The following is a 16,560-nucleotide window of genomic DNA, read 5'->3' on the forward strand; positions in this document are numbered from 1 at the left end:
CTGGGAGTTAACAAACCCAAAGTATTACTCGCCTGCAGCATGTAAACCCACCCACCAATTTTACCCTGAGCCTCTTTCCAGTGGCGGAGCCTGCACCCAGAGTGTCTCGGCTTCTCTCTGAAGGGAAGGACCTTGGCTTCCTTGCCAAGCACCCACTTGGGTGCCCATTTGCTGGGTGACTGCTGGGGGTGGATGCCTGCAGGGCTCCCTGCAGCCCTGGGACATTGTTCACCGGCTAAGAGCTGACCGGCGCCCCCTCCCAGCTAGGGGAAGCTGGCGGTGGCAGGGACTGTCTGGCCTCCTCCAATGCCCATTTAAACCACCCTTTGAGCTCTGGGTGACACCAGTAGCTCCACTTACATGTGAATAAGCCACAGCTTAGGCAATCACGTGACCACCCAACATGGCCCTGAGAATTGGGGGTGGGGGCGGTTCTGGATTTGAATTCCAGTGGCCTTATGTGCCCCCTCCCTCCTGCCTAGTTTCAGCCTCAGCCCCACTTCCAGTCTCTCCTCCCCCGGCCCTCCTCGCTTACCTGGGGCAGCTCTGGGGCCCGCCTTCCCTCCACCGGGTGCTCCTGGTCTGCGGACTTAGGGCTGACCCAGGTCCACGGTGCTCTGTGGTCATCTGTCGGCCCCCCTGCCCACCCCCAGGGAACAGATGTGCCCCTCACCAGAGGTTTTTACTCCCAACACCTTCTGCCTGCCTCACAAAAGGAAAGGACATTGAAAGTACCAGTAAGAAGACCTGTTCCAGTGCCTTCCCTGGAAACAGAGAAACTCTTTATAGTCTACGTCTGAATCAGCAGGCTGCTAAAATATTTAAGGCAAGATGACTTAGCCCCTGAGAAGAAAGAGGAGGCCAAGATACAGTTAGCTTCGGCTTGTGGACACCACACACCCCATGGCAAACCTCTTTCCTTGGGACAGGGACAGAGCGGACATGGCAGTTGGAAAACCAGCCTCGGCTATGAACCCCTTTCAGCTCCTTCACAGGCAGATGGGGGGCCCCCTTGTAGATGTGACCACTGGGGATATGTGGGCAGGGAGGGTTCTAGATTGAGTGCCACTGGCTTAGAGCCAGTTGACTGGGCTACCTAGGGCCTCCTTACCAGGCCTGGGTGTGACGTCACACAGTCTACAGACTAAGCCAAGGGCCCAGCTGGCCCAGTGGTAAACCTCCTTGGCTCAGGTGCTGGGGAGAGACGACTCTTGCTCATGAGTGTTGCTGGGCAGCTGTGCCATGAATATACCCCAGTCTCTGCTGTGGAGACACAGCCAGCCGGCTTTCCCACTTGCAGAGCCAAAGGGCGGCGTGGAGGGACCGTAAAGCTCACTGAACACTGCCAGGAGCCTGCACCCTTAGGGCTTCACACACACAACCTCACAGGCTCCATGCTGGCTGTGATGGCAACAGTAACCTGTCATGTCCACGTGAGGAAACTGTGAGGGCTGTCCCTTGCAGAAGCCACTCACACCATGTGGCTATTCCACTTTCAGTTTTAATTTATCAAAGTTAAATAAAATTCACACATTGAGCATTGACCCCCCTATACTGAATTTTATTGTTGTTAACAACCATTTGATCAATCAATATGAGAGATGCCCTCTCAAAAAAAAAAATATGAACTGTGTCATAATGCATGAGCAAAACCGAAAGTTTCTGTGATGACTGCCCTTGTACTGTTCACCATGTAACTTATTCACTATTTAAGAATTTGTTCTCCATGTAAGAACTTGTTCGTTATGCTTCAGAAGATTGGAGACTGACGAAAATTAGGCTTGGGGTGGATTAATGATTGTGCATTGAGCACTGACTCCCCTATACAGAATTTTATTGTTGTTAACAACCATTTAATCAATAAACATGAGAGATGCCCTCTCAAAAAAAAAAAAAAGTACACACTTCCAATTGTAAAATAAATAAGTAACCGGCATGTAATGTATATCATAAGGAATATAGTCAAAATATTATAACAACTTTGTATGGTGATAGCTGGTACCTAGAATTATCATGTATATAAATGTTGAATCACTGTGCTGTACACCTGAAACTAATGTAATACTGTGTGTCAACTACCCTTCAATAAAAAATAATTTAAAAAAAAAATTAAAAAATTAAAAAATTTAAAAAAATAAAATAAAATTCACAGCTCGGTTCCTCAGTGGCCCTGAAACCACCTCACTCTGAAACCAGCGCTTGCTTTTCAAGTGGCCTCAGTCTGGGTGCTCAGTAGCCCCACACGGCTAGAGGCTGCCACATTGGAGAGCAGAGATAGAGGACATCTCCATCACTGCAGAACATTCTGGTGGACAGTGCTGTCTTAGGGAGTGACCTCCCCAAGATTCCACCTGGCTAATAAGTTAATGACCCGGAGTCTGAACATGGAGCTGATGTCTAAAGAATGTATCAGAAGAGAGGTGCTCCTCCCAGCTCCAGCTGTTGTCACCTCTCTGACCTTGAGCAAGCCATACACCTGTCCAGCCTCCATTTCCTCCTCTGCATTAGGAGAACATAAACAGCGCCCGCTAAGGGTGAGATGCCTGAAAGAAGACACTGGCGTGGAGGCACTTTGGCCCAGAGAGAGGAATGCATGAAAGGGGACTTACCCTGAGGACTGATTTGTGTCCAGTGCTCCAAACAAGGCAGCTCATTTAATCCTAGTGATGCAGGGAGTACTGTGTGCCCCATTTCACAGGTGAGCAAACAGGTTCAAAGGGCAATGTCCCCAAGGTCATTGAGCTCCTTTAGCTGGAACTTGAGATCTGTTGACTTTGAAGCCTGTGCTTGTCCCATCCTGGAACTCAGACTTCTCCTCGCAGCAGCCTAGATGCAGACTGGGGGTGGCTGGCATGGCCTCCCCTGTGCAGCAGCTCCTCCTTGGCTCAGTTCAGGCATCAAGGGGGAAATTTGCCGTCAGGGGCCTGCATTCGGTTCTAGCTCTGCTGCCAGTTAGCTCCCTGGTCCCTTCCCTATACCAAGCCTCAACAAGAACACCCCCAAGTTTTCTTCCAGCAAAAACCAGCTAGAGCCTAAAATACCCACTTCACAAGCATTGCTGCTGAACTCAGATCTAATGCAGCACCTTCTGCCAGTGGCAGTAACGAGAGGTTCCAGGAAAAGCATCTGGCTCAGTGTGGACCCATTCATTTGGAAAATCACCACCTTGCCCTGAAACTGGCCCTTGATTTTCAAGTGGCAGCAAGTGGCTCTTCCCCACCTTGAGTCCAGGTGCAGTGTGACAGAGGCCATGCCACAGAGAGGTGCCGAAACGCCGGAAAGCCAGAAGTCAAGGTGGGCGTTTCTGGCCCAAGCACCTGGGGGCAGGAAAGCCAGACCACTGCGTCTGAGGAGGCTGCGCCCCTTCTGTGGGTGCCTCATAAACCAGCTCTCCAAAGGCACTTGGCACTTTTCCAAAGGACAGAGTCACCTCTAAGAAGATTTGCTTTTATTTTGGAACACAAAAGCTTCAGAACATGAAGGCTATGTATAAAAGGCCCTTCGACTTTCATATATGAAGCCGTTGGTAATAATATAAATCCACATCGTTTTTCGTCTTTAGTTCCTAAGTTCCTCTAAACCAGGTAACAAGCTCCTTGTGGCCCAAACAGGGTTAGTGGAGGCCCCAGTTCACAGAAATCGAGGCAGAGAGAAGCTGAACAGCCGGAAACAGACTCTCATCCAGTCTCCCATTTCCCTGCTCCTCTGGCTCTGTTATCATTTCATTTAGGGATTATGGGTATTTGTTCCTTTTGCTTAATTTCCAGGATGCTTTTGAACAAATACATTTAAAATGATAATAGCAGTTACCAGTTTTATTATACACTTACCATATACTAGGCATTACACTAGATGCTTTGCATACATTCCAATTTTATCCTAACTCCAACCCTAATGGGAAGTATTATTTTCCCATTTTACAGATACGGAAACTGAGGATTGAAAAGTTAAGCAGCTTACCCAAGGAATGCAGCTAGCAAGAGACTGCTGGGCTGGGAATGGGTCTGTGCTGGTCTATTGTCTCCCATTTGGGAAGAAAACTGCTCCAAGTGAAAGGGGGACAGAGTTGTAATAGCCCAAAACTCCTCAAGAAGAAGTTTAAAATAAGAGAACCAGTGTAATATAAAATCAGCCCCAGAAAGGTCTCATGGTGGGAGGAGGGGCATCTGTTGTCCTGGATTTATCAGCTCAGAGAACTATGCTTGAGTGCCTGCTTCTTTTCCTTAATTTATACAGCTGTAGCCATCCTCAAAACCTCATTCTTAAACTTGAAAATATGGTGTCACAGCTGGTAATTTTAGAAGGAGGAGGAGAGAGAGGGGAGAAAGCAAGCGTGGGCGGGAGGGCGAGAGGCGGCTGCAGCAGCGGGGCCCTCAGGTCTAGCCAGGACTTCCTCGGCAAGCTGCCAACTGTCCCTCTGTCCCCCCCTCCCTTAGCTCCCTCCGCTTCTCAACCCAGCCGCCCTTTATGAGCGAGCCTAGGTCTACACTGAGACCCTGACCCTGAGCATCTGGGAGTAACTCGGTTCTCTCAAAGTGCATTCATAATTGAAAATGATACCTTTCCAATCACTTTCCCAAATGGAAAAGAAAGAAAAAAGACCCTTTAACTACATATTGATTTCCAAGCTGGATGTCCACGCTGGATCCAGACCTACATGTGTGAACAACAGGGGTGTATAATCAAAACGCCAGATTCCAGGCTTGCCAGCCCCAAGGAAGTCATACATGTACAAAATCTAACTCAATTTAAGCACCTTCTGTAGAAAAATCTAAAAATAAAGTGAGGCTGTCTGTGCATCCCAGACTCGTCCGCAGGGAGAAACCACACACGGGTAGAGGTCCAGAGCCAAGCTGTCTGTCAACGCCTGATTTTCAGAGATGGGTGTGCATGTATCCCTTGGGTGTGGGGTGGTGGCTGGAGGTAAGCAAAGACACGGGATACCCAGAGCACCCCCACAGAAGTGCCCATTTGACTGCAAAAGTCGGGGAATAAACCAGTAAACACATTTGTGCTTCCTGCCTCCGCATGTGGATGAGATGGGATTACCAAACTCTACTGTCACCAAGATGGGAAGATGAGATATTTCTCAGATACTGAATCTGATTTGCGGTATCATTTCTACTCAAGTCGGTGGAATCGCCAAAATTCAGTAGACTCCACAGAAGTACGTTTCCCAATAATAAAGAGAGCAGAAAATTTGGTTTTGATTTGCTTTGTTCTTCTCGTGGCCACTCAAAACATTATTTTTATGTTGAAATACAATACGGTACACAATGAAAGGCATGCAGACAGTTTTAGGATAAAACACAACCTCAAAGTTTTTTAACTTGAAGCAGATCACCGTGGGGTACAGGGCAGGGGTCAGAAAGAACTCACTCTCCTCAGTCATTAAGATATTCTAGCGACAGAGAGTTCAGTACTAGAAGAGAAGGACAGGCAGGTTGAAACCTCAGCCTCAGGAGAAGGCTCCACCTGAACAGAAACGGCGGCTACTCGGTTCACATCCCGCAGAAGGGTCATAGAAACGTGACAGCTACCGAGCACAGAAACGTGCCGACATCACGCTGGGATCAGTGAGCTCGGAGGGCCCTCACGGCAACTCCGCGAGGCCCTTACAGTCATGGTCCCCCCCATTCTACAGATGGGCAAACCGAGCTTGAGTATTTAACCAGGAAGGGGCAGAGCTGGGCCGTGAGTCGGAGCTGCTGCTCTGAGAGGCACCCCCACTCTTGCTCCCGATAGCTTTGCTGAAGCCTGGCCACTCGGCTTCCCCTGACTGCTGCTGAACTTCACCTTCACGTGCAACTCCCGCTCTTCCCGGATGCCCGCCCCCAGCCTTGGCCGGACTGTCTCTGCGGCCTGCCCGGATCCACAGCCCGCCTCCCTCACGGTAAAAGGGTTCACCTGAGGTACTGAGCCTCCTCCTCAAGGCAAAGAAGGATTCCCAATGTTTAGGAGCGAGGTGGCTGGGCAGAGAGATGTGGGTCTTTGGGGTCCGCGTGGGAAGCCTTGGCCTTCTGGGTCACTGTTGCTCACTTTCAGAGCCCTGGGGGGATCTGGCGTGTGTGATATGGCCGCCACCGGCCACATGTGGCTATTGAGCACTTGGAATGTGGCTGATCCAAACAGAGATGTTCTGTGAGTATAAAATACACGCCAGCTTTCAAAGACTCATGATGAAAACCAGAATGCAGAGTATAAAATTAATCATTTTGATGTTGATTACATGTTGAAAATGATGATTTTGTAATATATAATAATAAATATGTAATACATAATAATATAAATATATAATAATAAATAAAATATATTATTATAGTTAATTTTACTTGTTTCTGCTTAGTTTTGAATGCAGCTACTAGAAAATTGAAGATTACATTTGTGGCGAATATCATGTTTCTGTTAGACAGAGCTGGTCCACACCTTCCGGAGACCTCCTTAGCATAAGCTGCAATCTGTTGGAGCTACTTTCTCAGATGTTGCTATCCTCTGGGAGGCAATCTCCCTGTAAGTCCCCTCTGGGGAGGGGAGCCAGAGGTTGCCCCAACCTGCAGACTGGAGGTGAGGGTCCATTCAGATTTCTTTCTAGAAAGCCTCAGTCAATGGGAAAGGGCCTTTTTCCCAAGAACCCAAATCACAGGAAAGGCCACCCCTCTTCCTTCCTCATTTCCTCCAAGGACCAGGCCAAAGCAGGCTTGGCAGCCAAATGAACTAAGCAGAAAAAGACTACAGTCACAAATGCAAATGCCACATGTGTAATTTAAAAACTTTTGGTAGCCGCATTAAAAACACAAATAAATAAGTAAAATTAACTTTAATAATATAGTCTAACCCAATGTATCCAACATATTGTCATTTTAACATATGAGCAGTAAAAAATGTATTAATGATGTATTTTATATGTTTTTCATGCTAAATCTTCACCATCTGGTGTGTATTTTACACTTGTGGCATACGTCCATTCGCCTGTGACAAGTGGCTGCCAACCTGGAGATGTGGCTCTGGAGTGTCAAAGCCTACAGTCCAGCGGACCCTCAGTCAGGGCAGAGTGAACAGAAACACTCATTGCAATCCACAGTCCACTGCTCGGGAAACTGTGATCCATCACACAACTTTAGCCACTAAGATTCACGTTTGCAGAGTTTTGATGGCAGGGGGAAAGCTCTCCATGGATATTTAAATAGAAAAAAAAACAAACCAGACTTGATGATACACCAAAATAATAAATAGTAATCATTAGGTGGTGTGGTTGTGGATTTTTCTCTTTTTCTTAATACTTTCAAAAACATTTATTGAACTATTATATATCTGGCCCTGAGTTCTCCAAGAAGATAATAAAGCATTCAGGGTCATTGAATTAGGAACTAATAAATAATTTGTGAGGAGGGAGAGGATTTTTCTAGTTAGACAGAAATTTTTCCTACTCCTTAACTGGGAAAGTCATACCAGCAAGGGCTGCAGGGAATCACGTGCTAAGTCAGCAGCAGAGGCAAATGTCCAGTGCAGATTAAATTTATATCTGTCTTGGCAGCACCAGCCTGCAGCTCGCTGGCCCAGCGCTGCTAGAGTTGCCCTTATAGGGCAGGCAAGGCAGTTGGGTGCCGGTGGAGGTCCTCAGTCTCAAAAAACAGGTGATTATGCATTCTTTCAGCATGTGCAAAATATGAGTCAGGTCGTTTATAAAATGCCTATGGCTGTTTGGTAGGATACACTGGCCAGCCACAGGTACTAATTTAAAGTCCAACCCCGCCCCACCCATACACACATGTGCATATACACACACACACACACATGCACTCATGTGCGCACACACGCACTCACGCACACACAGGCAGCTCCAGAGCAGCCAAAGGTCTAACAGTGCTGCAAAGCTTGTTCACAATGGGTATCTGTCCCAGTATCTCCATTTCCCCAGAAGGATGAAACTTCCCATAGCAGCTAGTGCAGAACCACAGATGGCATTTTACTTGGGAAAAGGTAGGCTCACACAAGAGTGAGGGGCTGGGATTCACAGTACACTTGCCACTTGTTCTTCTGGAATCTCAAGATCTTATGGAGTGTGACTGCTGTTGGTCACAGGATTAGACAACCCTGCCTCAGAGAGTAAGTTGGTATTGAACCCATTTGACTCAAGAGGTGGTATAGTAGATTAGTGGTTGTCCAGGGCTCAAGTGCATGGGGAGTTGCAGTGTGACACCTGCAGGGTGCAGGGTTTTTTGGGGGGATGATAATATTTTTAAATCGATTGTGGTCATGGTTGCACAACTCGGTGAATATACTAAAAGCCATTGAATGGTACATTTTGAATGAATGAGTTATATGATACGTGAATTCCATCTCAATAAAGCTGGATTTTTTCCCAAGGTAATAAGCTCCATTATAAAAGCAACTCACTCAATCCCTTTTATAGCAATGGAGCTTTTAGGCATCTCAGGCATGCTTTACCTGTATAAAGAATGGGAATGGCTATTTGCTTCTTTTTTATATAAGAGCTCATGCATAAGCAGTATTCTCCTTTGCAAAATATCCAGTGTGTCTTTGCTGAAGGAGGGCCTCATGATCGCCAAAGGCTGTTACCTTTTCACTGACCTTTCTGCATCTCCCACAGCTCTGGCTTCATCTGAAATGACGTCGCCTGTGACGTTTGGAGCATCCTTCTCAGGAACTGAAGGCAAGGTGCATGGGCCAGGTCCTGGGCTTTTTCTGGTAAAATGTAAAGAAAGCAATAGATGGTCAGAAGGGCATTTTCATCCATGTCCTATTGAAAAAGCCCCTTAGCCAATTAAAGTTCTCAGTGGCTACTACACCAAAATCCCTAGAAAAAAAATTCGCTTCAGGAAGTCAACAATTTTAAGATACTTGTGGATCATTTAGGCCTGCTTGCATAAATAAACCCAGATTCAAAAGCAGCTGTGTCAGAACTCTAGAAAAATATGCAATTAACTACAAACTATGACACAACAGTATACAGCCACCCAGTGAACATTTCATGCTTTTTAGTTTCACTTGGATAAATTAGGAAACACAAGAAAAGGAATAGGATGTGTGAACCAAACAGCACCCTCACCTCTGCACATTTGTCAGAATCTCAGCACATCCAGACATTGTATGTAGGTAAAGTTAAACAGATATGGAAAACTTAGCTTTTTAAAGACCAGCCCATCTATTTGGCTTTTAAAAATTGGGGTGGGAACCATTATGGAAGCTGACCCCATTTGGCTTTTAAAAATCGGGCTGAGAATCCTTTGGAAGCTGACCCCACGTCCCTGTGGGAACTTACCCTTGGAAGTACCTTTCACCATGGGGTGCTTCTGGAGCCAGGCTGTGCAGCTCCAGGTCCCGGCTTTCATCTGGTTCTGGAGGTGAGGACACTGCCACCTTCCTGTTCCCAGCAGGACCTGGGAGCTCAGGCTCACGCTGTTCCTCCGCCTGCTGGAGCCCGGCCGAGCTGTCCCCATGCCGTGCAGCCTCATCCTCCATCCTCGGAGCCCCCTCAGAGCAGCCTGGGACCCCACTGCTCCCTGGCAGCACCGAGGGCCAAGCCATGCCCGACAACATCCTCGTGGTACCCGTCTCAGGCAGGTCACCCGACACATGTGCCCTGGTCTCAGCTGTACTCAAAGTGACGTCACCCTCTGCTTCTCCAGCAGCTCCTGCCGCTGGGCTGGGCTGCAGGGGAGCGCCCGCCACTGCTCCGGCCTGTGGCTCAGGGGCACTCTGGCCGCCCCGAGCATCTGGCGTGTCTGAGATCCGGGCAGCACCTCCATGCCTCTTCTCACCCCCAAGTGTGTCAGGGGTCCAGGGCTCACTGAAGGCCTCGGCCACAATTGGAACATCCCCAAGGGGAGAAGATGTTCCCAGGGCAGAGGTGCACACTGACACGCCACCCAGGGCCTCGGCCTGAGCAAAGCCCCAGGCTCCATCTTCTCCAGGTTGGCAGCTGAGGGTGGATGTTTCCTGCTGCTGTTTTCCAGGAGGAACTCTGTCGCCTTGGAGGGAGGCCCCTTCCCTGGGGCTCTGGGGAGGCACCTGTGAAGACAGACCTGAAGCGAATCCCTGACAGCCCCTGCCCTGCTGTGAGTGGGCCTGACTCCCAAGTCCTGGCCCAGCACCTCCAGCCCCCTCTGGCTTCTCACGTTCCTGCACCATCTGGGCTACACCAGTCATTTCCTTTCCCACACTGGCGCTGCGCAGGCTTTGCTTGGTGACCGGCCCCACCTGACCGGGCAGCTTCTCTGGAGCTGGAGCCTGGGGACCCACACAGGAAATCTCAGCCTCTCCAGCCAACTCTTGCTTCTTCTCCTTTGAGTCCACCCAGAGTCCAGGAGAAGGTGTGGGGAGAGGGGCAATGGCCACACCCTGAGTCCCATCTAGAAGCTTCTCTGGGCTTGGCACAATGAGGTCCTTGTCCCTCTCACTGCTCCCAGCTCTTGCCTTTTCTCCTGGTGCACCCTGGGGCCCATCGGCAGTCAGGGCTCTGAGCCCAGCCTTCTCAAAGATCTTGGTGATGTGCTCCCTGAAGTCAGGGAAGCCACTGACCGTGCTAGTCTGCTTGGAGCGCGCATGCAGACCACCCGATGTGCCTCTGCTCAGATCCTCGGGGGGTTCTACCATCCTCTCCCCAATGCTCTTTGTCCCCTTTGCTGTCTCACCCGCCATGCCCTCCTCACAGGCAGGGGGTGCTGGAATCTCATAGGGTTTGGCACCTGCTGCTTTCTCCTCCACTAGCATGTGCTCACCCTTGGTCAGAAGTGGCATCCTGTCCAGGTAGGGCATGGAGTCCACAGGTCCCTCAAGAGTGCCAGCTTTGGAGCTTCCACCACTGGCTTGTGCCCCAGTGATTTCCCTACCTGTAGCTGCTGGTTGTGGGAGGGAGGCCGGGAGGCCCAAAGACAGCTTCATGGAGGTGGCATTTTCCAAGGCAAGCAGAGGCGCCTCTGTGGGAGAAGTGCTTTCACCAGGAGCTCTGGGCCCTTGGGAGGAGAGAGCTTTCTCTCCACTGTCTTCTGCCCCTTCCCTGGGAGCAACCTCCACATGCAGGTAAGGAGGGTCAGGAGCAGCGTCTTCTGGTGGCCCAGATAGCAAGAGCCTCTCTGCGCTGGAGACAGCCTGTGCTTCAGGAATCTCTGCCATGCTCCTGTGAATCCCACCCAGCTCTCCGGCTGGTGGCAAGGCATCCTGGCAGCTGGCCGAAGGCTGCTCAGCTTGGCAGGGCTCACCTGGGGCAGAGGTAGAAGTTTCCTCCCCAGGGGAGGGGCATTGCCCAGTATTAAGGAATCCAGCATTCAAAGCAGCTTCTCCTGCGTCCTCTGGAGCTGACTGCATCCCCAGGTCCCCTCTGCCAGCGTTCCCACTGGTCTCAGCAGCTCTGCCTTGCTCCTGGGCTGATGGGAAACTTCCAAGAAGCTCTCGGGCCTCGGCATCCGAGGTGGCGGGCTGCTCCATTTCCTTCCGTGGGGCCAGCACTGGCCGCTGTCTGCCTCCCTGGGTTTCAGCACCTGACTCTCTCTCTGGGGCATCCTGGGTGGTTGTGACGCTGGGGCTGGCGGGTGCTGGAACTGGCGGGCAGTGAGCTGCATCCAGGAGAGCCACGGGCTCAGGCTGCCGAGGCGGAGTCCCCACTGTGTTCGCACTTGTCTTCTCTGTTTTACTCAAGCCCTCGAGCAGGCGCCGAGTGTCAGCGGCTTCAGAAGCTCCTCCATCACCGAGACATGCTTCTTCATGCTGGCTGCTGACTTCCAGCGTACCCACCAGCTCTTGTCGGGACTTGCTTGGCCCTTGCCCAGCACAGCAATTTTCCTTTCTGTTCAAGTTACCTGCAAGAGAGGACTCTTCGGAGGTGTCTGCCGCAGGAGGCCCCACCCCGGACGGCCGGCGGTCACTGCGTGCTCCCTCTTGCCCATTCTCCCCTAGGGCAGGCAGCTCTGGGCTTACTGGTGCTGACAACTCCGACTGCTCTGTCGCAGGGCTCTCCAGAACCGAGTCCCTGGCAGCCGATCGTGTAGCATCAGACAGACTGTCTTTGGGGTGCTCCCTCTGTAGCTCCGATCTGGAAGCCTGCTCCTTTTCTCCACAAGTGGGCAAGCACGCATCCTCCTGAGGTGTCACAGGTACGTGGATTTGGGAAGAATCTGTGCCCAGCTTCTTCAAACCTGGATCACCTGGATAAGTCTCTTCCCCATTTTTACACACTCGGGTCTTCTCCCTGAGCATATCAAAGATGGATGCATCTGGGTCTGACTGGGATGGCTGGAGATGATTCTCAGAAGGTACTGAGGGCCTCTCAGGTGCAGCTACTCGTATGCAGCTATCCCCTGGGAAGGACGGGATTCCTTGCTGACTGTGCTCCAGACTGAGCGACGTGAGCCCGCTGTCCATTGCCAAGTCCTCCCCCTCAGGGGGCTGTGGCCCATCAGCCCGGGCTTCCTGTCCAGCTGCATCATGGCCCAGCCCACAAGACCGGTCTGGGGATGCCGGCAAGCCCGCCTCCTCACAGTTGTCAGGTGTCCGCGCAGATGGGTGGCTCATGGCCTTTATTTCAGATCTGCGCTCCACCTCCTGGGCTTTAGGGACAACCTCTGCAGCAGGAGTTGACAGGAAATCTGATTTCTCAGATTCCAAGGCAGGAAGAGAGTCCATTATTCCCAATCCCCCCAGGTCCTGGAGGGTGTGGGGACATTTGGTCTGCAATCTGGGCCCCTCCCAGCCAGCTCCCTCGGGAAGAACATGCTCACCAGCTCCGTCCGGCCCCGGGATCAGGATGCGACCGTTCTCATGGAGCTTGGGCAGTGAGTCAGATGCATGGGCCACTGAGCTCCGAGCTGCGCCTTCTGATACAGAGCCCAGCCTGCCTGTGGGCTGGGGGCCCTCCTCACGGAGTGGCTGTGCTGAGTCTGTGCTGGGAAGGACTTGGCTCTCCACAGTGCCGTTCAGCTTTGAAATCTCATCTTTCTCCACCTCTGGGTCAGGCCTACAGCCAAGGGCCTGGGGTTGCTCTCCCTGTGGGTTTTCAGGATTCGCACTGGGTAGCTCTGGGGCTTCTTCCTGTCCTCTAGGGCTGGCCTCTGGTAGTCCACTTTCCTCATTGACCACAGCTGGGCTTTGGGGGGCCTTGGCTTCACGCTCTGGTCCCAGGGCACTTTCATCTGATGTACTGGGGAGAGGAGGGGGCAGCACCCCTTGTTGGACTTCGTGGCCTTGCTCCTTAATGGAGAGCTCTCCCCTCTCCTCCTGGGGCAAAGGGGGAGGAACCTCTCTGGGGATCCCTTCTGGATGCACTCCCGCTCTTCCAAGATCTGATGCACACTTCTCCTGTCCCCCCAACTCAGCACCTGCCAGCTCTTCAGCCGGAACTCTAAGAACTGGTATCTCAGCCCCGTGAACCATCTCCCTGGCCAGCCAGCTGGGATTTGCTGCAGCCGCAGAGGCCCAAGTGGCCGGCTGTGGACTGAGGTTTGGAGCTGGACGCACTTCCTCTGCCGGTACATGCGGGGACTGCTCAGCACTCATGAGCAGAACCCCTTCGGGCTGGTCACCTGGTGGTGCGCAGACAGCATTACCGGGCTGGGCTCCCCACCCTCTTGTCTGCGAGGAATGCTGAGCATCACTGGCATCCAGAGTCTCCTTCCTAGAGCCTCCAGCCCCTGGCGCCAGGGCAGGACGCAGTGACCCCCAGGGCAGCTCTGTGCAGGGTAGATGTGCTCCCATTTGCTGCTGGCAGATTTCCTGGGATGCAGCATTTATGTCCTCTTCTTGGGAAGCCCCTGAATTTTTCCTAGTAGAACCGCAGGGCTTGAGGAAAACCGAGTCATCAGCCAAGTCTTCAGGCATCACCTCCACTTGGCATTTTTCTCTGTCTGAGGCTCTTGGGGCTGGATCTTGCAGGATTGGGGTCTCAGTTTTTGTGGGGGACTCCTCCAGGCCAGCTGAGCTCTCCTTGCCTGGGTGGGCTGCAGCAGGGGCCTTGGGGACCACCCCCTGCCCAGACTCTGTGGGGGGAAAGCCACCTGCAGCCTCCTTCCCTGGTGACCCGAAACCACCTGGCTGGCTGACCTCCGCACATGGCTGCTCTTTCAGAGGTGCTGGTGGCCTTCCTGGCTGCTGTTCAAGGTGACTGGAGGAAGCCGCTTTATCAACCTCTTCCTTCATGCCTCCCTCTCTTCCGGCACTAGGCACGATGGTGGCCACACTGCCCCAAGCAGAGCTGTCCTCCTCAGGGACAAAGGCTGCCAGGGCCACCCCTGGGGCTTTGGGGGAAGGTTCCCTCCTGGAATGTTGAACGAGGGGCCAACCTTCAGGTGCTTCTGCCGGGCTTTCCAAGCACCCTTCTGGGGAGCCCTCAGCAAAGGGCATGGTGGCTGAGTGGCACTCCTGCTCCCAGGGGGAGGGAGGGCTGGGCAGTGGAGAGCTTTCTGGACCCCTGGCTTCCTGGGGGCACTTCCTTGGCTCAGTCACCTCTGGGCACACGGTGCACGGATCCTGGCTGGCAGCCCTCTCAGAAGCGGAGCAGGAGCCTCCACGCCCACACCTGCGAATAATGAAAACATTTTGTTTCATCAGGTCTCAGGGATGTTGAGGACGAGGCCGCATGACAGGCCAGTTCTCTCCAACCCTCTCGCCTTTAACAGCCACAAGACACACCTGCCCATGCACCTCAGTCCTCTCCATGAAGGCTGCCCCTAAGGCCACTCCTCCTATAACCACTACACATGCTCTCGTTATCCCCAAAATCGAAGCAGGGAGCCCCAAATATTCAGTTTGGGGCTTTTCATGTTGGTCAGTACTGAATAGGGAAGTATGGAAACTAATTCATAATCGTCTAAACTGCAGGAACTCCAAAAGTTTTTAGTAAGTAGAGAGTTTGAATTAGTTTAATGTGGGTTACAAAGAGATCTCAAACACTTCTGAGGATGCTTAGATGTTCAGGAAAAAAGCACAAGTGGGTAAAGTCATGCTTCAAAATAAAAAGCTATTCTTGGTAACTGTTTACTTGACTCCTCACATTCAAAGGTGGTACTGTGAGGGGCATAGCCCCCAAATCAATCTATTTAGCTGTGGAATTTCTGCAAATGACTGATATGTAAAATTCTTGGGAGCTGAATTACCTTTATACCCATATTTGTCTTAACTTGAACATATTTTGCTGGACAATGTGTGAAGAAAAACTATGGCTCAAATTATGGACTTGCTATAGATAACTAACTACCTAGTTATTGTAAACTAGCCTATTACCTGGCATATTTTGACTGTATTTCTAATTCCGTAATATTTTATTAAATGCATTTCTAAACTTTAAAAGTAATACATGGCAGATACAAAATTTAGAAAATGTAGAAAAAATATCTCCCACATGCTTGCCACTTGAAGCGTTCTGGCGAATAACATTTTTCTCCATGTGATTTTCTATGGGATGTAATTTTTGTTATTTTTACATAGCTGTGATTCTGTATACTTGCTATGATCAAATATCTTTTGCTATCAAGAGAAATTGCTAAAGGCAAAATTAATAGGAGTATGTCTTTCCTAAGGCTTTTACCATGATGTTTAAAAGAAGATTTGTGGAATCTTCTTGTAACTGTTACATACACACACATTCACATGTTCATAGACCCACAGTGTCTTGGATATGACCAGAGGAAAGATCCTACCTGTTTCACTACCAAAACTCTAGCTTCCCATGCAAGGTGACGCATATATATTTTTAGTGAGAGATGCATACAATGGGAAGGTGAAGTACATTCCTTTTAAAAATTTAGAAATCCATGTCATGGAGTGAATTGTGTCCCCCTAAAATCCATGTGTTGAAACGCTAGCCCCCAACATGACTGTACGTGGAGAAGGGGCCTTCATGGAGTTAAAGTTTAAAAAGGTCTTAAGAGCGGAGCCCTGATGCAGTAGGACTGGGGTCCTTCCGAGAAGAGGGAGACAGCAGGAGCGGGCTCGCGCGGGGAAGACACAGCAGGAAGGACCACCTGCAGCCAAGAGGGGCCTCACCAGAAGCCACCTCTTCTGGCTCCGTAACTCGGAATTCCAGCCTCTAGAACTATTAGGAAATTAATTCTGCTGCTGAAGCCACCCTGTCTGTGGTGCTCGGTCATGGCAGTATGAGCGGACTAATGCAATGGGTATATGCACTTTACATTGAACTTTGCAATATTTTTGAGGTTCCAAATTTTCCAAAGTGAAACGTTGGGACAATGATAATGGATGAATCCACTGGAAGTAATGCTTTTGCACGGATGATCTCCATTAACCCTGAGGAGAGCCAGCCGAGGTGCTATCACGCCATTTCGTAGATGAGAATTCTGAGAACAGGTTAGGCTTGGATTCGGCGGGCGTCTCACTCCATGGGCCATGATCTTCTCACTCACTCTCTGCTGCCTCGGAGAATAAAAGCTTCCAAGGAGGGAGTCCCAAATTCATCTGTTGAAACCTGTTCCCCAGGGTGATGGTATGAGGACGTAGGGGCTCTGGGAGGTGATTAGGTAATGAGAGTGGAGCCCACATGAATGGAAGTAGTGTCCTTCTAGAAGAGACCCCAGAGGGCTCCCTCACCCC

General features: G+C 50.7%; 1 protein-coding gene across 31 annotated transcripts in view; it reads right to left on the bottom strand.

Moving 5' to 3' along the window:
- TACC2 (transforming acidic coiled-coil containing protein 2) overlaps positions 1 to 16,560 on the bottom strand; it is a 203,795-nt gene that overhangs the window by 129,449 nt on the left and 57,786 nt on the right. For 26 of the 31 annotated variants that reach the window (XM_073240258.1, XM_073240270.1, XM_073240269.1 and 23 more), the window contains 2 exons: positions 9,284 to 14,530; positions 8,581 to 8,706 (listed from right to left, as the gene is read on the bottom strand). In XM_073240258.1, the coding sequence (XP_073096359.1) occupies positions 8,581 to 8,706; positions 9,284 to 14,530 (5,373 nt within the window). The remainder of the gene's footprint in view (positions 1 to 8,580; positions 8,707 to 9,283; positions 14,531 to 16,560) is intronic. The other 5 variants (XM_073240277.1, XM_073240276.1, XM_073240261.1 and 2 more) reach the window with 1 other exon arrangement.

Source organism: Manis javanica, chromosome 7 (genome assembly GCF_040802235.1).
Source record: "Manis javanica isolate MJ-LG chromosome 7, MJ_LKY, whole genome shotgun sequence".
Lineage (NCBI taxonomy): Eukaryota > Metazoa > Chordata > Mammalia > Pholidota > Manidae > Manis > Manis javanica.